A 21,610-nucleotide genomic window follows, 5' to 3' on the forward strand; every position below is an offset into this window, starting at 1 on the left:
GAGAAAATGGAAATAAATGAGAATAAAAAATGAAATCGGTTTCTTTGCACGTAAAAGTCATTGAAAAGAATCAAAACGTTCAAACGTTCAAAAAGAATCAAAAGAATCGCACATAAAACCAGCACGCGCTAAATAGGTTTTTTTCACAAGAAAAAAATAATACATAAATAATATTTAATTCCTCAACGGGCTTTAAAAACAATAAAATTACTAATTACTACAAAAATAACCAAAAAATTAATCATTTAATTTTGTAAAAATAATAATAAAAAATAAAATAATAAAAAACCAAAACAACGTGAGTGGAAGTGAGAGTAACAAAAAACCCAAAGAGAGAAGAAAAGAAATAAATAATAAAAAACAGCAACTTTTTTAGCACGTGTTTTTGTGTTGTTTGTGTGAAATTTAATAAGGAAGAAGAAGAAACAAATAAAACATCTTGATATTCCCCCATTCCATCTTCTACAAAATATTTGTAATCAAAACAAAACAAAAAATAGATGGTGTAAATAATAGCATTGTTCCCCTTTACGTGCAAGAATCTTAAAGTTTTACCACTTTTTAAAAGTAAAGGAACATACCAATTATTTAATCTTTAATGGAAAAATAACAGAAATAATAATAAAACAAAAAAAACCAGAAATAGTTTACATTGTAAATAAATACAAATAATAAGCTAGTGTTAAATAATTAAAAATAATAATACATAGTAGTGCAATTGTAAAAAGCTACAACAACATTGAATTGGATTAGCTGCATATTTTTGAGTCAATCAATCAAAAGTGACTTGACGCTGAACTTGACTTCGACTATACCTTCTGTTTGGCCCCACATTACAACAGTTCATAACCTTTTTTTGGCGGATTTTTCCAGTGAATATTCTATAAGTCATCAATATGGTTCAGGTAAGTGGAAAAATAATTATAATAAAAAAAGAACGGCTTATCTTTCCTTTAGAGGCACCTGGCGGAAAAAACAGGTAGTCCTTCCGATCCTGATTCCAACGGTGTATAACTTGTCCAGGAAATGTATACTTCCCGAGATATAGGCCTCGAAAGTTCCGGAAAATACATAAAATGGACTTAAGTTAAATATATTTAATAAACTCGAATTGTATGGAAATTTGGTTATTATATCAGCACACTTTAGACATTCACCTATTTTATAAAAAAATATTTTTCCAATAATCGACGATTTTTAAAAAAAGTATTTTTTCAGTAATCTTAGATTTGGCATAAATTGAATACTCTACCAGCTTGCGGAAAAATCTGAAAACATTACCACAGGTAGATCTTTGCATTGTTCGAATCCGCATGAAAAGCACTATTTGTAGTAATTTTTTCACAATTTTCTGCGTTGGGTCGGTAAAGGAAAGATATGCCATAATCGTAGATTTTTTAATAAAGTATTTTTTCAATAATCGTGGATTTTTTAATAGAGTACTTTTTCAATAGTCGTTGATTTTTTTAAAAAATATTTTTTTTTCAATATTCGTGAATTTTTACCTTTTTAAAAATCGTGAATTTTTAATTTTTTTTTCAATAATCGCGGATTTTTAAAGGATATTTTTTCAATAATTTTGGATTTTTTAAAAAATTCTTTCCAATAAGCGTGAACTTTTTAAAAATATTTCTTCAATAATTTTAAATAATTTTTAAAAAATAATTTTTCAATAATCGTGCGTTTTTAAATAATTATTTTTCAATAATCGTGGATTTTTAAAGATAGTTTTTCCAAATACCGTGGATTTTTTAAAGAATGTTTTTTCAAAAATCGCTGATTTTTTAAAGAATATTTTTTCAAAAATCGCGTATTTTTAAAGATAGTTTTTTTCTAAATATCGTGGATATTTTAAAGAATAATTTTTTAATAATTGTTGATTTTTTAAAGAATACCTATCTTGTAAAAAATCGTGGATTTGTTAAAAACAATGTTTCCAAATATCGTGTTTATTTTAACGAATATTTTTTAATAATCGTTGGTTTTTTAAAGTATATTTGGAACAAATTTCCTTTACCGTCAGTTCGCAAAAATTATTTTTTAAATCGTAAGTTTCTTTTAATAGCAGGCCTTCGGTCGGGGATTTAAGACTTTCTTCTATTGGCAGATGTCAATCTCGGGAACGGGAACAACAATTTCTTTTAAATTAAAAAATATTCTCTAAGTTGCAGGCCTTTCAAAAATGGAATTTTCGGAACTTCAGAGTCCCATATCTCGGGAACTATACATTTCCCAAAAAAAAAAAAAAAAACACTATCTGTGGTATTAATTTAACATTTTTCCGAATACTGTCGGTGAAGGAAAGATATGCCAAACGTGATCTTTTTTTTTTCAATGGTGGATTTAAAAAAAAATTAAATTGAATAATAGTGGATTTTTTTAAAAAATTTGGTCTGTTCCAGTACTGCAAGAATCTACTATTTTTTCCGATAACATAAAGGAAAAAATATTATCGTAGTAAAAAATAGTAGCTTCTTGCAGGTTCTGGAACAGAGCAATATTTTTTCAATAATCGTGGATTTTTTAAAGAATATTTTTTCAAATATCGTGGATTTTTTAAAGAATATTTTTTCAAAAATCGTGGATTTTTTAAAAAATATTTTTTCAATAATCGTGGATTTTTTAAAAAATATTTTTTCAATAATCGTGGATTTTTAAAAAAATATTTTTTCAATAATCGTGGATTTTTTAAAAAATATTTTTTCAATAATCGTGGATTTTTTAAAAAATATTTTTTCAATAATCGTGGATTTTTTAAAAAATATTTTTTCAATAATCGTGGATTTTTTAAAAAATATTTTTTCAATAATCGTGGATTTTTTAAAAAATATTTTTTCAATAATCGTGGATTTTTTAAAAAATATTTTTTCAATAATCGTGGATTTTTTAAAAAATATTTTTTCAATAATCGTGGATTTTTTAAAAAATATTTTTTCAATAATCGTGGATTTTTTAAAAAATATTTTTTCAATAATCGTGGATTTTTTAAAAAATATTTTTTCAATAATCGTGGATTTTTTAAAAAATATTTTTTCAATAATCGTGGATTTTTTAAAAAATATTTTTTCAATAATCGTGGATTTTTTAAAAAATATTTTTTCAATAATCGTGGATTTTTTAAAAAATATTTTTTCAATAATCGTGGATTTTTTAAAAAATATTTTTTCAATAATCGTGGATTTTTTAAAAAATATTTTTTCAATAATCGTCGATTTAAAAAAAAATGTATAATCGTGGATTGTTTGAAATTTATTTTTTTTTTTAATAATCGTGGTTTTTTAAATAAATATTTTTTCAATAATCGTGTTTTTTTTAAAACATTTTTTCAATAATCGTGGATTTTTAAAGAAAATTTTTTCAATATTCGTGGATTTTTTAAAGAATATTTTTTCAAAAATCGTGGATTTTTAAATAGATATTTTTTCAATAATGGTGGATTTTTAAATAAATATTTTTTCAATAATCGTGGATTTTTAAATAAATATTTTTTCAATAATCGTGGATTTTTAAATGAATATTTTTTCAATAATCGTGGATTTTTAGAAAATATTTTTTTAAATATCGTGGATTTTTAAATAAATATTTTTTCAATAATCGTGGATTTTTAAATAAATATTTTTTCAATAATCGTGGATTTTTAAATAAATATTTTTTCAAAAATCGTGGATTTTTTAAAGAATATTTTTTCAAAAATCGTGGATTTTTAAATAGATATTTTTTCAAAAATCGTGGATTTTTAAATAGATATTTTTTCAATAATGGTGGATTTTTAAATAAATATATTTTCAATAATCGTGGATTTTTTAAATAAATATTTTTTCAAAAATCGTGGATTTTTAAAAAATATTTTTTCAAAAATAGTGGAATTTTTAAAGAATATTTTTTCAAAAATAGTGGATTTTTTAAAGAATATTTTTTATACCCTCAGCATTTATGCTAACGAGGTTATATACACTTTTGTGTCGAAGGTACCCAAAGGAGTGGACCGATAGAGTCCATATTGGAATCTAATCTATGTCTGGTAGAAATTTCATGATGTGCAAAGTATGGACCAAATCGGGGTTACTCGCTTCACGGGTTTTTCCGAACATTTTCGAACTTTTGTGGGGGAGGTATCTGAAGGAGTGGACAGATATGGCTCATCTTTCACACGATAACTCTTGAAGCGAGTAACCGATTTGGTCCATACTTTGCGCATTGTGAAATTTCTACCAGACATAGATAAGATTCCAATATGGACTCTATTGGTTCACTCCTTCGAGTATTTCCCACACAAAATTTGATGAAGAGTGCAGGTTAAGGCCTGCTCTCAAATCGTTTTGCTTCTTTTTGTAACAACTTGAATTCGTGAAGAGTGCTGTTTAAGGCCTGCTCTCAAATCGTTTTGCTTTTTTTTGTAACAACTTGTATTCGCTGCCTCCACTACTACAGTACACATTTTTTCAGGGGAAAGTCCATACTTCATGAGAAAATAGTCAGAAAGGTTTAAAATACCCCTATGGTACCACCATGTGTAGTGGCTACAACGTACGATAACTTTCGAATGGACCAGCCGAATCGGTCCAACATTTAGACTTGGAATCCCTTTGTTTCTTGTTGTAACAACTTGTATTCGCTTTCTCCATTACGACGGTACCTGCTTTTTCAGGGGCAGGTCCTTAAGGCCTGGGTACATAAGCTGCCTCGCCTGCTTATCTTGCTTGCTTCTGATAAAAGAATAAAATAGAAAAGGGCAACCCAGTTCGAAATTTGCTCGGCCTTCTTTATTCTTTTATTTTTATTGTGTCAGAAATGAAGCAGAAAAGCAAGGCAACCAGGCAATGCAGCTTATTTACCCAGGCCTTTACTTCCTGAGATAAAGGTCCAGAATCTCGAAAAAAGCCTGGCGTCACTAACTAAACTGGGTAGTATGTAAGATCACCCTCGAAGGGAGAAACCGATTTGTCCGAATATCCGAATATCGGGTAGTTTCCCACACAAAGTTTGAAAAGAGTGCAGTTTAATGACTCGTCTGGAATCGTTTTTAAATTTTTGGCAACATGTTATTTATGCAGCCCCAGTTACGACGGTACAATTTATTTCGGGGGCTGTTCACGGCTGGGAACAGGACCGACCTAAAATTTGAATTATACATACTTAGCTTAGTATTAGCTGAAATTTGTCGGGATCTCCACATAGCATGAAGTATACCGAAATCAGCCTTTACTCTATTTAGTAAAACATGTCCTCTTCAGCTCCAGCCTCTATAGCCACTAGACTACCAAGGCAATTGAAATTGTATACCCATTCAATGGCGATAACTACAATGCTTTGATTGATGAGTGTAGAAGAGTTTGAGTGGCATAAGTTGATAATACGGACTTGATTTGGATCGATGATAACAAAAATTTCGATTTAAAGGAAAATTTTGTTTGCGTTAGCCGAGATTTGTTCCTGTCCATAGGAGAAAGTCTTAAATCCCCGGCGGAAGGCCGTCTATATGTGAAAAATTTCGTTTTAAACTAAACTTATCGTCAAAACCAAGGGATTTTTTGAACTTTCGGAGCCTATATGTCGGGAAGTATGGACTTCCTGCCCATGTTATATATATTGGCGTGATCAGCACTGCAAGCCCTACCTGTGTGAGTGAGTGATACTAAATATTGGCACATCCCGGACCCATATCTCAGGAAATATTGATTTTCACTGACCGGAACCGGATTGACCCAAAACCTAGTGTTTGAAACCTTTGTGTGACAAAATATTACGAGGAACAAAGTGTTGACTAAATCGGTTGATCCGTTTGAAAATAACCGTGCACTCCAGCCCAGCATTATATGCTGCTACAACAACAACAAATAGCCACACAGACGGACCGGACGGTTGACAGGGCTAAATTGACCAAATTGACCCAAATTTTCTGAAACGGATTCGAAACATATTCCAAAACCATTGTTTCGACGAGGGGCATTATTGATCGTATCAAAATGTATATACTCTTGTTAGACTGGACAGGAAATGATTCTATAAATCTTATTGGCCAAGACAAACTGAAAATGGTCTGTATAGACCTAGACCAGCTCAAGGGAGTATTTATAGTTTTATAAAATACAAAGAAAAGCCCTTATAGACAACCAAAATAGAGCCGACCACCAAAGGGCGTCTTCATAGACGACCGAACGTGGGTCTTTACATACTAACAGAAGGAAGTCTTTATAGACGAGCTAAAGAGAGTATTTATAAACGACTGTAAGGAAGTTATTATAAACGACAAAAAGATATTCCTTATAGACAGCCAGAATGGAGTCCTTCTAGAAAGCCAAAGAGAAACTTTTATAGACGACCAAAAGTGAGTCTTAACAGACGACAGAAGGGTGACTTTGTAGGCGACCTGAAGTGAGTATTTATAGAAGAGCTGAAAGGAACCTTCATAGACGAGGTCAAGGAAGCCTTCATAGACGAGCTTGAAGCGAGTCTTCATTGAAGAGCTGAAGTGAGTCTTTATATTCGAATTGTAGAGAGCGTTTTTAGACAGACGGGAAGGGAAACTTTATATACGAGCTGATGGGAGCCCTTATAGACAACCAGAAGGAAGTCTTTATAGACGAGCTGAAGATTTGGATTTTGTATAGACAAGCTGATGGGAGTCGCTATAGACAACCAGAAGGAAGGCTCTATAGACGAGCTTGAAGCGAGTCTTTATTGAAGAGCTGAAGTGAGTCTTTATAGTCGAATTGTAGAGAGCGTTTTTAGACGGACGGAAGGACGTCTTTGTAGACAAGCTGAAGGGAAACTTTATATACGAGCTGATGGGAGCCCTTATAGACAACCAGAAGGAAGACTTTGTAGACGAGCTGAGGGTTCGGATTTTGCATAGACGAACTGAAGGGAGTCGCTATAGACAACCAGAAGGAAGTCTTTATAGACGAGCTGAATATTCGGATTTTGTATAGACGAGCTGAAGGTCGTCTGTATAGATGACCGGAATGGAGTCTTTATAAACTACAAGAAGGAAGTATTTATGGATGACCCGAAGTTTGTCTTTATAAAGGAACAGGTAGGTCTTTATAGACAAAATAAAGGGAGATTTTTCCAATGGCTACATATTAAAGGCCACCTAAAAAAACATTTGAATAAATCATTCCCAGACTAACAACCCATCCGTACTTAGATAATCACTTTGGTGATATATAAAGCTGTTTCTGAACTTCTATAAATACTCTCTCTCTCATTTATAAAGACACGCTTCTAGTCGCCTATAAAGACTAAAATGCTAAAATTAACCTCACATAAAAATAACTGACATTCAAAAATCTAACACAATTTTTTATGATAAATTTTAATCTGGTCATCTAGAAGGAAGGCTTTTCCTTCTAGTCATCTATAAAGAATCTCCTTTCGTCGCCCGTGAAGACTCCGTTCTGGTAGTCTGTAGGGTTCTTGAGGTTTAAAGAGACTCCAATCTGGTCGTCTGTAGATACTCTCTTGTAAAGACTCCCATTAAGCCCATCAAACATGGATTTTTTCAAAACAGACGGCAGTATTTATAGCCGACCCGAAGATTGCCTTTAAAGACGAATAGAATTCAGTGTTCATAGAGGACCAGAAGGTAGTTTTTCATTGATTAAATATTAAAGCCACCTTCCAAATTCTTTTCAATATATAAATTACCATTTCCCAGACTATCATCCCAGTTGCACTTAGATAATCACCTTCAACCCCCTCGGCTCACCGTCCTCATGTTAACTAAATAGTATCTGTCCTCTAGTGTAGGATTTTTATTCAAACTCTAATTTTAACACATTGAATGTTAATTTGTTTAATTAGTTTCAGAAGGAGTTGCGTGTGTGTGTGTTCAAATGGGTGGCCCGCTGCAGTAGTTAATGAGAATTTCGTATAGAATGGGTTGTTCGTTCGATTTGTGTGGCTTTTATTTTTTCTATTTTTTGTATTTTTCGAAGGATGCGTTAGTGGTCAATGTTTGATCACTACCAAATACGCCATGATGCTGCTGTGGCGGCATACAATGACAGTATACACAGACGATGATAATGGGTCGATAGGATAGCAGCACCAGCTTATTTGACATGAATAAGTTTGAATGGTGCAAATGGCACGAACCTACAACAAGCAAACATTGTGTTGTGTCAACACAACACCCGATGAAAACGTGAGAGGTATATCAACTCACCACCACTACCGTAAAGCCACCACCATCCTACCTCCCTATCCTGCCTTTATATAATGAATGCATTTATTGCTCATTTTCCAAATTATTTAATAACAACAGCAAAAATAACAACAAATATATATTTTTGTGCTTAAACTAATTTCATTTGGTGGTAGGAGGAGGACAAGGATAGGTGGAAGAAAGAAGATTTTGGTGATTGCGGAGGATAATGCCTAGCGCTGATGATGCTGCTGGTGGCTTTGTTGCTACAGTATTGATAATTGGATAAACAGAGGCCACACCTAGCTAGCCAGCCGTGTGTTATATGCTCACAGCTCGCAGGCTTTGTGTACAGTTATTGTTATTTGTTGTGTGAAAATTAAAAATTCATTTTTTTTCGTTGATTTTCATAATCCAAATTGACCTCAAACCAAAAAAAAAAAGAAAAAAAATGAAAAAACCTGGCAACCAACTTCCAACCCATTGGAATTATGCAATTGAAACTGCGACAAATTCTACAATGATCGACGAGGAGTATGATTTTTAATATTAATTTTCATTGGTCATAATAATGGGCCATGAATGTGGATAAGTGGTAGGGTTTAGTGAGGTTGATTTGGTTCTATCCCATACTGACTAATGGAATGGAAATATGGGTGGATGAAACTGGAAGCGAACTAAATGGGAGTCACGAGCTGAATGAAGACGCTCTAATTGTTCGCGCCATAAAAACCTGACTCCATTCGGAGCGTTTATAAATACTTCCTTCTGGTCGTCTATAAAGGCACACTTCCGGTCGTATATATTGACTAGATTCAGCTTTATAAATAGTTCCTTCAGTTCATCTAATAATAATAAAATATAATTTAAAAAAAATTAAGTTTCAGTGTTTTATTTAGAAATGGACTTTAAACTAGGAAACAATTTGTTGCTTAGCCTCAATAAATATATTCTTTCTCATGATGGAATCTTTCAAATAAATCGCTTGCAGTTTAGTTTTGTCACCATTTATAATTTAATGCAAGCGTTTTATTTGAGAGATTCCATCATGAGAAAGAATATATTTATTGAGGCTAAGCGACAAATTATTTCCTAGTGTATTGTCATCTAAATCTGAAAAGTAGAGTTGGGCAATCTAGTTCCCGGAGCGGATCGATATTTCTAGTTCCTTTTCCAAAAAGGAACTAGTTCCTTAAAGTAGTTCCATAGTTCCGAGATCTATATAGTTCAACGAATCGTTCTTTTCATTCCAAATAGTTCCGAGACCGAAATAGTTCAACGAATCTTTCTCTTTCGTCGCTCTTTTTGTTTTTTTTTTCGTTCCAAATAGTTCCGAGACCGAAATGTTTTCATTGTTTGGTGGATGAATTGACATAAAAATAAATAAATTGGAACAACAGCAACAACTAAAGATCGACGTAGGCGTTAAATTGAAGAAACGAGAAAAACGAAAGGAACTGTATGAACTAAAGGAACTATGCTGGATATAGTTCCAATAGTTCCTTGTCCGGAATAGTTCCTTGGAACTAGTTCGTTCCGGAACTACACAACTCTACTGAAAAGTGTGCAAAGTTTCAGTTCGATTGGTCAACTGCAACTGTGTTAAAAACAAGTAAAAAAGTATCAGTCAGCTTGTGTTTATTGAAAAAAAAAAAATTCCCAAAAAACGTATAGTATTTAGGGCTTTTTTTGGATGTATGAACTGACAAAAATGTGTATTAGTATTAACCCAGATAAAGCCACTGGTCGTTTAAACGCCACAAAAAAATGGTTGCAAAAATTGACGTAAAGCTCTGTTTTTTTTTTTCGAATATTTTTGTCGGGTTTTTTGCATTTTGTTATAGTATTGTCTGTTATCTGTAATTTCACGCTGATAACGCTTCATTTGACCTACGCATTTCCACGCAATTGGCCAAAAGCCCAAGCTATTCCAAAAATTCGACTTTTTTGTAATTTTCGAATTATAATGAAATATTTCAATATGCGATAAAAATTTAATCGTAAATGTTAGAATCATATAAACTCAGGGATTTGTTAGGAATATAGTAAGAGTATTTTCTCAACCAAAAATCAAGTGATTGGCATGTATATTACCCTCCTATATTACCCTCCTAAGTTTTTGGAACTTTTAAAAGAAGGCCCGATTGCAGGAAAGCTATACGTTTTAGAGAAAAAAGTTATTTTTTTAAAAAATGCTTAAAAAATCGCAGAAATATAATTTTCACCAAACATTTTAAGTTTTTTCGCAAAAAAAAAAAATTCTCGGCGCTAAGTGGGTTAAAGATCAAAAGTTTTGCGGAGGAGATACTTAAAGGAATGCATCGACATTGACCATTATGGAAGTGGATCTCCAGCCACTACATATGGTGCCATATGGAGGTTTTACACCCTTCGGGCTGTTTGCTCAAGAAGTACGGACTTGCCCCTGAAAAAATGTTACCACCGTAATTGAGGCAGCGAATGCAAGTTGCTTCAACAAAAATCAAAGTGATTCGATTGTAGGTCTTAATGTGAACTTATCCGAAATTTTGTGTGGGAGGTACCGGATGGAGTGGACAAATATAGTCCATATTTGAACCTGATCTTCTATATCTGCTAGATATATTGGGATGTGTAAAGTATGGACCAATTCGGCCACTCCCTTCAAGAGTTACCGTACGAACAATTTTTCCGAGCATTTTTGAACTTTTGTGGGGGAGGTACCTGAAGGAGTGGACCGATATGGCTTATCTTCGAACTTAAACTATATTTGGACCAAATATTACTAAGGCCAAATTTTGGACCTAATCGGCAGTTCCGTTCGAGAGTTATCTTGCGCTCCAACCACCTCACACGGGGTCATAGGGTTTTTTTTGCAACTTTGGGGCTATTTTCTCAGGAAGTGTGGACTTGCCCCTGATGAAACTTGTACCGTCGTACAGTGAATACAAGTTGCTAAAACAAAAATCAAAGCGATTCGAGAGCAGGTCCTAAACTGAACTTATCCCAAATTTTGTGTGGGAGGTACCCGAAGGAGTGGACCGATTGAGTCCATATTGGAAACTCATCTAAGTTTGGTAGACATTTCACGATTTGCAAAGTATGGACCAAATCGGTTACTCCCTTCAAGAGTTATCGTACGTACAAATGTTCCGAGCATTTTCGAACTTTTGTGGGGGAGGTACCGGAAGGAGTGGACCGATATAACCCATCTTCGGACTTAAACTAAGTTTGGGCAAAATATTACGAAAGCCAAATTTTGAACCGAATCGGTTGCTCCGTTCGAGAGTTATCGTGCGCACCAGCCAGCCAGACACATTTCGTCCAAGCATACTTGGGGTCTAAAACCATTATTTCGATGAGGCACATTCTGCCCGTGTGAAAGTGTATATACCCTCGTTAGCATTAATGGTATAATAAGTTACCAGATTTTAACTTAACGGACTAAAGCAAGTTAAACCAAACACTGCAAAAATGACCTTTAGTTTACCCCTCAAATGATGGTCCTTTAAAATCCTCTTCAAAAAAATATTTTTGAAGAATTCTTTAAAAAGGATTAAAGAATTCTTCAAAAAATTCTCTACAAAGAATTCTTCAAAAATCATTTATCAAGAATTCTTCATAAATCCTCCTTAAAAAATTCTTTAAAAATTCTCTTCGTAAAATCTTTAAAAATCCTAACCTGTGTTGCCTGATATCCTCTTCAAAAAATCTTTATAAATCCATGCCTGTGTTGCCTTAAGTCCTCTTCAAAAAAAAAAAAAAAACTCTTTAAAACACGGGCCTGTGTTGCCTGATGTCCTCTTCAAAACCTTTTTTAAAAATCCAAGCCTGTGTTGCCTGATGTCTTCTTCAAAAATTCTTTATAATCCAGGTCTATGTTGCCTGATGTCCTCTTTGAAAAAATCTTTAAAAATGCACGCCTGTGTTGCTTTATGTCGTCTTCAAAAAATCCAAAAGTGTGTTGCCTAATGTCCTCTTTAAAAAATCTTTAAAAATTGAAGCCTGTTTTGCCTGATGACCTCTTCAAAAAATTCTTTAAAACACAGACCAGTGTTGCCTGATGTCCTCTTTCAAAAATTCATTATAATCCAGGCCTATGTTGCCTGATGTCCTCTTCAAAAAATTCTTTAAAAATCCAATATGGTTTTGCCTAATGTCTTCTTCAAAAAACTCTTTAAAAATCCAAAGCCCTGTGTTGCCTGATGCCCTTTTCAATCCAAGCCTGAGTTGCCTGATGTTCTCTTCCAAAAATCCAAACATGTCTTGCCAGACGTCATCTTCAAAAAATCAAAACCTATGTCCTCTTCAAATCTTTAAAATTTCAAGATAGTGTAGCCTGATGTTTTCTTCAAAAAATTCTTTAAAAATCCAAGCCTGTGTTGCCTTGTGTCCTCTCCAAAAAATCCTTAACAACACAAGCCTGCGTTGCCTGATGTCCTCTTCAAAAAAAAACTTTAAAAATCCAAGCCTGTGTTGCCTGGTGTCCTTTCCAAAAAATCCTTTACAACACAGGTCTGTGTTGCATGATGTCCTCTTCAAAAAATTCTTTAAAGTCCATGTCTGTGTTGCCTGATGCCCTCTTGAAAAAACTTTAAAATCCACGCAATTGTTGCCTGATGTCCTCTTTAAAAAATCTTTAAAAATCCAAGCCTGTGTTGCCTGGTGTCCTCTCCAAAAAATCCTTTACAACACAGGCCTGTGTTGCCTGATGTCCTCTTTAAACAAATTCTTTAAAATCCACGCTTGTGTTGCCTGATGTCCTCTTCAAAAAATCCAAAACTGTGTTGTCTGATGTCTTCTTCAAAAAATCTTTAAAAGTTCAAGCCTGATGTTCTCTTCAAAAAAAATCGTTAAAAATCCTTGAAAGTGTTGCCTGATGTCCTCTTCAAAAAATTCTTTAAAAAGCCACGACTGTGTTGCCTAATGTCCTTCTGGTCATCTATAAAGTTTAGCTTCTGGCTGTCTATAAAGAGTCCGTTGTGAAGCTGTAAAGAATCTCTTTTGATCGTCGATTAAGGCGTCCTTCTGGTCGTCTCTATAGACTCCCTTGTGATCGTCTCTAAAGACTTCTTTCCGTTATTCTATAACTAATTATTTCTGGTCTTCAATAAATCCTCCCTTCTGGTTGTCTATAAGGACTCCCTTCTGGCCATCTATAAAGTCTTACATCTATGAAGTCGTATATAAAGAGGCTCTGTTGTGCTAAAATTTAGCTCACAAAAATATAACTGACATTCAAAAATAAAACACAAGTTTTTTTTAATCTAATCGTCAATAAATACTTCCTTCTAGTTGTCTATAAAGACTCAATTCTTTTCTTTTATAAAGACTCCCTTCTGGTCGACTATGAAGACTCCCTTCAGTTCGTCTGAAATTTCCTTTACATAAATATAACTGACACTCAAAAATCTATCACAAAGTTTTAGGGTAAATATTAACCTGGTCGTCTATAAAGACACTCTTTTTGTCGTCCATAAAGACACGCTCGTGTTCATCTGTCAAGACTTCCTTCTGATCGTCTCTAATGGCTTCCTTTTTGTCGTCTAAAAAGACTCCCTTCTGGCCATCTGTCAAGACTCCCTTTAAATCGTCTATAAAGATTAGTTTCTGATCCTCTAGTAGTCCTCCTTCTGGTAGTCTATGAAGACTCCCTTCAGGTCATCCCCTTCTCCTATAAAAACGTCCTTTCGGTGGTCTGTAAAGCCTTTTTAAACGTCTATAGACTCCCATTCATAAAGACACACTTCAAGCCATCCACGACAACTTCGAATCTGAAATTTACCTCACAAATACATAAATGACATTCAAAAATCTAATGTGACCCTACATTAGGCAAATATTTGCTCCAGCGACCGGCAGTGTGCGCTTACTGGCAGCAAGTGGGTGTACATAATGAATTGAAATTTATGCTTAATTACTCTCAATAAGCGCACTCTGCCAGTCGCTGGAGCAAATATTTGCCTAATGTGACCTTATCTTAACACAATTTTTTATGGTAAATTTTTAATCTGGTCGTCACTTTAGGTGGTCTAAAGAAAACTTGTTGCACTGTCGTTTACTGAATAAAACCACATGGGCAAATCGTTCTTCGAGTTTTCAGTCGGTGCCTGATAAGACTGTTAGAGGTCAATCCATGTTATATATTAAAATCTCTATTCGGTCAAATTACTTTAAACGGTGGATCCTGTACCAGATAATTTCATTTACAGGGATGCCAAGTGCAGGCATGACTTTGAACACTTAGGGTTCTGTCCCGGCCCGACAAAATTGGGCAAACTTCATTCCTACTTACCCCTCTTCTTTTGTCAACTATCGTATTATACTTCACCCTGATGAAGGGCCTTGAAAAAATATCCGTGTAAATATTTCTTTTCTTCTATTATTTCTTTTACTTTTATCTAAATTTCGTCGAAATACCTTAACCATATGCTTTGTAACATTCTCCAATGACATTAATAACATTTTCCAATAAAATTATCTTTATTATCCTGACATGCAAAGCTAAGAAGAAGGATACCCTTCAAACCTAAGGCATTAACTTAGTAATGAACATCATCATCATCACAATCCTTCGCTTCTTAATTATCTTCCGGTCATTCATTGTTGTATTTTTTTTTTGTTTTTATTTCGTTTTCTCTTTTAAACCTGGTTTTTATTCATTTTCAATTTCTTCTTTTGAGTTTTCAAAATGCCTTATGGGCCTACCTAACCTTACGCACTTTGCCTCCATTATGTTGCATTGGCCATCACAAGCGGCTGGCTGTTGGATGCATGCCAGCTAGCCAGCCAGCCAGATTGAATGAATGATTGCTTGGTTGTTTCATGGTTGTAGCATAGCCTGCCGCCCATTCAGCCCCTTAATGTGTGCCCTGTTTTAATTTACATTTACAGCCTTAGAGTATACTTTGTTTTTTTTTTTTGCTCTACTCTTTTCGTTCCGTTTTGCTCTCAATGGGGAATTTCTGTAATGGGTTTGTGATGTGTTGTAGTGCTTTTGAGATATTCAGTTTTGTTTGTCGGTCATACACGACACGCACCACTGTATTTGATTATTTATGGATTGTTTTGTGTTTTCTTCTTTCCCTTCATTTTCGTATTTTCTTTCTGTACACACATGTTTTGGTACGTTCGTCTTAGTTATTGTTATTTACTATGGCAATTTATTTGTTTTGCTTCAAGATTTTAATTTTTGCAATTTTGATTTTCATTTCTCATTTTTGAAGGAGTTTGGAAAAAAATCCACGTTTAATGGAAGAAGTCAACAGATTAAAAGTCAACAGAAACAGATTAAAAGTTATCACAAAAACATTTGTGTTCGATTTTTGAATGTCAGTTACTAGAAGTTAGTCTTTATGAACGACCCGTTGCGATTTTCCGAGGCAACCAGAATGAAATCCTTATAGAAGTCCTGAAAGGCTTTTGTAGACAACCTTAAAGCAGTATTTATGGACGGCCTCAAGGGAGTCTTTATAGAAGACCTAAAGGTACTTAATGGGCGATCAGAAGAGACTCTTTATCATGTTTGTGTTTTCATTCCACATATTGTTTAGAGTCTCGCACTGGCAGTGCATGTTGGAATGCAAGATTCGTCACCAGGCCCCGCAGGGGCATTCCTTAAAAAGGGATGACGAGCTTTACGACTCCGCGGACCCCACGTGAATCCCGTGAGCGACTGTCTCGGAGCGAGCGGATGGGTCAGCGTTTGTTTTCTCATGTTGGGACGGCTGTGTAGTAAAACACCTGCAGCGTCTGTTTGCATGTTAAGTGCGGCTGTAAGCGAACGTCTGCTTCGAATCGAACGGAAGGCAATATAAATATTCAAAACGTGTCTTTGGACTCATCACCTATCGGCTTAGAATACTGATGCTTTTAAGCATGGAAAGAAACAACTATAGAGAATACACTACTCCAAGGGGTAAAGTAAACTTGATCAACTCAGACGTCAACTTGATCAACTCAGACGTCAAATGCTGCGCTACAAAATTGACTTGTTGGCCGTACAAGAAACAAGGTGGACAGGACAAGATAAACTGATAAATGAAAACACTGTCATTCTTTACTCCGGTCGAACAGAAGGGCAAGAACATAGTAGAGGTGTTGGGCTGTTGATGACCAAAAAATGGCCAAGTCCGTGGTAACATGGTACCCTATTAATGAGAGACTGATGGCAGTGAAACATAAAATCAGAGAACGCAATCTAATCACCATAAATGCCTAAGCTCCTACGGAAACACAGCCTATTAAGGAGAAAGAATTCTTCTATGACGCACTTAGCACTTAGCAGTTGGATGATTAGCAATACTCACGATTGAAAAATAGATTGGGATTTAAAGTTTCTGACCAGACAGTTCGAAGAGCCTTAAATCACGAAGCGAACAGGCTGATTTTATTATAAAACTCAACAGTAAGCTAATTTATGGCACGTAGGAAGCTTCTCCGTCTTTCCAGCCAGTCGCTCTAGCAGGAAGGAAAGGGTTCTTCAACAGACCCTTTTTAAAGGAAAGGGTACTTCTACAGACCCTTTCTTAAAGAAAGTGTGCTTCTACAAACCCTTTCTGAACGAATGGGTGCTTCCGCTGACCCTTTCTGAAAGAAGTTTGCTTCTAAAGACCCTTTCTGGAAGAAAGGGTGCTTCTACAGACACTTTCTGGAAGAAAGGGTGCTTCTATAGACACTTTCTGGAAGAAAGGGTGCTTCTATAGACCCTTTCTGGAAGAAAGGGTGCTTCTATGGACACTTTCTGGAAGAAAGGGTGCTTCTATGGACACTTTCTGGAAGGAAGGGTGCTTCTATGGACACTTTCTGGAAGGAAGGGTGCTTCTATAGACCCTTTCGTGTAGAAAGGGTGCTTCTATAGACCCTTTCTGGAAGAAAGGGTGCTTCTATAGACCCTTTCTGGAAGAAAGGGTGCTTCTATAGACCCTTTCTGGAAGAAAGGGTGCTTCTATAGACCCTTTCTGGAAGAAAGGGTGCTTCTATAGACCCTTTCTGGAAGAAAGGGTGCTTCTATAGACCCTTTCTGGAAGAAAGGGTGCTTCTATAGACCCTTTCTGGAAGAAAGGGTGCTTCTATAGACCCTTTCTGGAAGAAAGGGTGCTTCTATAGACCCTTTCTGGAAGAAAGGGTGCTTCTATAGACCCTTTCTGGAAGAAAGGGTGCTTCTATAGACCCTTTCTGGAAGAAAGGGTGCTTCTATAGACCCTTTCTGGAAGAAAGGGTGCTTCTATAGACCCTTTCTGGAAGAAAGGGTGCTTCTATAGACCCTTTCTGGAAGAAAGGGTGCTTCTATAGACCCTTTCTGGAAGAAAGGGTGCTTCTATAGACCCTTTCTGGAAGAAAGGGTGCTTCTATAGACCCTTTCTGGAAGAAAGGGTGCTTCTATAGACCCTTTCTGGAAGAAAGGGTGCTTCTATAGACCCTTTCTGGAAGAAAGGGTGCTTCTATAGACCCTTTCTGGAAGAAAGGGTGCTTCTATAGACCCTTTCTGGAAGAAAGGGTGCTTCTATAGACCCTTTCTGGAAGAAAGGGTGCTTCTATAGACCCTTTCTGGAAGAAAGGGTGCTTCTATAGACCCTTTCTGGAAGAAAGGGTGCTTCTATAGACCCTTTCTGGAAGAAAGGGTGCTTCTATAGACCCTTTCTGGAAGAAAGGGTGCTTCTATAGACACTTTCTGGAAGAAAGGGTGCTTCTATAGACCCTTTCTGGAAGAAAGGGTGCTTCTATAGACCCTTTCTGGAAGAAAGGGTGCTTCTATAGACCCTTTTTGGAAGAAAGGGTGCTTCTATAGACCCTTTTTGGAAGAAAGGGTGCTTCTATAGACCCTTTTTGGAAGAAAGGGTGCTTCTATAGACCCTTTCTGAAACAAACGGCGCTTCTCTAGACCAAAGGGTTCTTCTATAGACCCTTTTTAAAAGAAAGGGTGCTTCTATAGACCCTTTTTAAAAGAAAGGGTGCTTCTATAGACCCTTTTTAAAAGAAAGGGTGCTTCTATAGACCCGTTTTAAAAGAAAGGGTGCTTCTATAGACCCTTCCTGAAAGAAAACGTGCTTATATAGACCCTTCCTAAAAGAAAACGTGCTTATATAGACCCTTCCTAAAAGAAAACGTGCTTATATAGACCCTTTCTGGAAGAAAGGGTGCTTCTATAGACCCTTTCTGGAAGAAAGGGTGCTTCTATAGACCCTTTCTGGAAGAAAGGGTGCTTCTATAGACCCTTTCTGGAAGAAAGGGTGCTTCTATAGACCCTTTCTGGAAGAAAGGGTGCTTCTATAGACCCTTTCTGGAAGAAAGGATGCTTCTATAGACCCTTTCTGGAAGAAAGGGTGCTTCTATAGACCCTTTCTGGAAGAAAGGGTGCTTCTATAGACCCTTTCTGGAAGAAAGGGTGCTTCTATAGACCCTTTCTCAAAGAAAGGGTGCTTCTATTGACCCTTTCTCAAAGAAAGGGTGCTTCTATTGACCCTTTCTCAAAGAAAGGGTGCTTCTATTGACCCTTTCTCAAAGAAAGGGTGCTTCTATTGACCCTTTCTCAAAGAAAGGGTGCTTCTATTGACCCTTTCTCAAAGAAAGGGTGCTTCTATTGACCCTTTCTCAAAGAAAGGGTGCTTCTATTGACCCTTTCTCAAAGAAAGGGTGCTTCTATTGACCCTTTCTCAAAGAAAGGGTGCTTCTATTGACCCTTTCTGAAAGAAAGGGTTCTTCTATATACCCTTTCTAAAAAATAGGGTGCTTCTACAGACTCTTCCTGAAAGAAAGGGTGCTTCTGTAGACTCTTCTTGAAATAAAGGGTGCTTCTATAGACTCTTCCTGAAAGAAAGGGTGCTTCTATAGACTCTTCCTGAAAGAAAGGGTGCTTCTATAGACTCTTCCTGAAAGAAAGGGTGCTTCTGTAGACTCTTTCTGAAATAAAGGGTGCTTCTATAGACCCTTTATGGAAAAAGGGTGCTTCTGTAGACTCTTCCTGAAAGAAAGGGTGCTTCTGTAGACTCTTTCTGAAATAAAGGGTGCTTCTATAGACCCTTTATGGAAAAAGGGTGCTTCTGTAGACTCTTTCTGAAAGAATGTGTGCTTCTATAGACCCTTTCTGAAAGAATGGGTGCTTCTATAGAACCTTTCGTAAAGAAAGGGTGCTTCTATAGACTCTTTCTTAAAGAAAGTGTCCTTCTGTAGACCCTTTTTGACACAAAGTGACCTTCTGTAGACCCTTTCTGATCATCGCATTTATGACTTTTCAACATTTGTTTTTCTTAAAGCATTACCCGAGCTTTACTAAGCAATCCCTAATTATCAGCTAATGTGTCACTCGCCTATCTTTAGCACCATTCCATGCCTTCTCAACGTGTAGCCGTAACTGCGAAATGGTGTAATTTACATAAAAAATTATATTAAAAATGAACAGCAGCCTTAATTCAATTTCACCCTCGAGACTCTCTGACTCTGGACACTCACGTGAGTTTGACGGGCTTACAACTAAAAGCAATCGGTCGTCGGTCAGTGCACAACAATAACAGCTTTAACCGCATTTTACATTTGAAATTATAATTGTGTCCAGAGTGAGCGAGCCGTGGCACATAGTAGACCAGGGAGCAAAAAAGAATACAGGCTACATATGTAAGTCATTTGTCCTATGTATTCGTCGGTGGAGAGGATATGTATGTTAATATACAGGGTATATAGGCAGTGTGCGTAAATGCGTTTGTTGGTTTTCCACTAACCATTACACCAGGACAGACCACCCTATACCTTCATACATACTTTCCATCCGTTGCATGTATCCATCCATCCATACGCGCTGAACAAACATATCCGGCGGAAATAGAAATGACAGAACAACAACGGCATTAATATTGCAAAAACAAAAACGGGCAGGATAGCAGGCAGGCAGGGAGGCAGAAGAGATGAAAAACCTATCGAACGCATTGATTTTTTTTCTTCTTTGCCGAACAACCCAGCCAGCCAGGCAACCTGCCTGATTTTATGTTTCATATTTCGCTCTCATGTTGCAAACATAGTCAAGTATAGGTGTGTGTGTGTGTGTGTGCGTGAGTGTCCTGTACATCATCCACCATGGTCCAGGATGCATGTCGAAAATAAAATGCGAAAAGGTAGCAAATATTCAAATGCACCAAAAATGCCAGCCAGCGTTAATGGAAAATGAATGGGACGGGCATGATAAGGAAAGTGCGTGAGTTCGATTGCAAAACAACAACAACAGTAATGCGAAGGCAACGTGAAAAAAACCAAAACACACATAGAGAGCAAAGAAGAGAGTGCAAAACACTTGAAGAGCAAAAGCGAATCCAGGATAATAACATCAGCGTCAGAAACCGAATTTGTGTGCAGTTCCCTGTTTTTGACCAAACGCAACAATTACGCACGCACTCATACGTAAGCCTCTTCTACATAGACAATAGTCATAACGATGCAGTTCGATGCCACTACCATCACCACCACCAGCAGCATCATAATCATCATCGTGAGGCCTTTATGGCACACATGGAGCATTGTGGTCTGATGATTGTGATGCTGAAAATTGTCAGTCAGGCATAGAATGTTGAGAAGAGAATGAAATTCGACCGAATTTGTAGCAATGCTAATGGATGGAGGAAAGGAAAAATAGGCTATATAGCTGGTTGACAGTGGGTTGGGAGGGGTACACAAATTTTTCTTTAAGAAATCCACGTTTTGTGGTCTAATTGCCCTACACAAAATATTCTTTAAAAAATCCACGTTTATTGGTCTGATGATGGATGAAAAAATATTGTTTAAAAAATCCACGTTTATTGGTCTGATGATGGATGAAAAAATATCGTTTAAAAAATCCACGTGTATTGGTCTGATGATGGATGAAAAAATATTGTTTAAAAATCCACGTTTATTGGTCTGATGATGGATGAAAAACTAATGTTTAAAAAATCCACTTTTATTGGTCTGATAATGGATGAAAAAATATTGTTTAAAAAATCCACATTTATTGGTCTGATGATGGATGAAAAAATATTGTTTAAAAAATCCACGTTTATTGGTCTGATGAGGGATGAAAAAATATTGTTTAAAAAATCCACATTTAGTCCCACTGTACCCGTCTGAAAAATTCCATACATGATGGAAAATATCATATACAGTGTTTTCATACATGCTGCACAAACAAGTCCACATACACACCCCATAGTCACCCGCTCCTGCCCTTATTCACAATCACACATGGCTTACGAAATGCCTGCTAGCTTCGATATTTCGTTTCGTTGGTTTGGTTTCATTGTACATTGGCATTGCAAAAACTCCAAAGTCAGAACTGAAACAAAATTGAGACCCCCACCCCCACAGCACAGCACACTGGATTTCATATTGAGTGGGTGGATTGGCCGTTTCGCAGGTACATTCTCATCGATATATACGTCCAAATGTGTGTTCACTTGTTGTGGAACAAAAAGCGTTGAAGTGTATGTGCTGCTGCTGGTTATATTTTACCTATATGTT

General features: G+C 36.0%; 1 protein-coding gene across 2 annotated transcripts in view; it reads left to right on the forward strand.

Moving 5' to 3' along the window:
• Positions 1–21,610, forward strand: part of LOC141393802 (neuroguidin) — a 302,023-nt gene continuing 280,413 nt past the window's right edge. Inside the window, exon 1 of one of the 2 annotated variants that reach the window (XM_073967300.1) lies at positions 1–905. In XM_073967300.1, the coding sequence (XP_073823401.1) occupies positions 897–905 (9 nt within the window). In that variant the 5' untranslated portion in view covers positions 1–896. The remainder of the gene's footprint in view (positions 906–21,610) is intronic. The other variant, XM_073967298.1, reaches the window with a different exon arrangement.

The sequence above is a fragment of the Musca autumnalis genome, unplaced genomic scaffold, assembly GCF_047663935.1.
Source record: "Musca autumnalis isolate F117 unplaced genomic scaffold, ASM4766393v1 scaffold_2, whole genome shotgun sequence".
In the NCBI taxonomy this organism is placed as follows: domain Eukaryota; kingdom Metazoa; phylum Arthropoda; class Insecta; order Diptera; family Muscidae; genus Musca; species Musca autumnalis.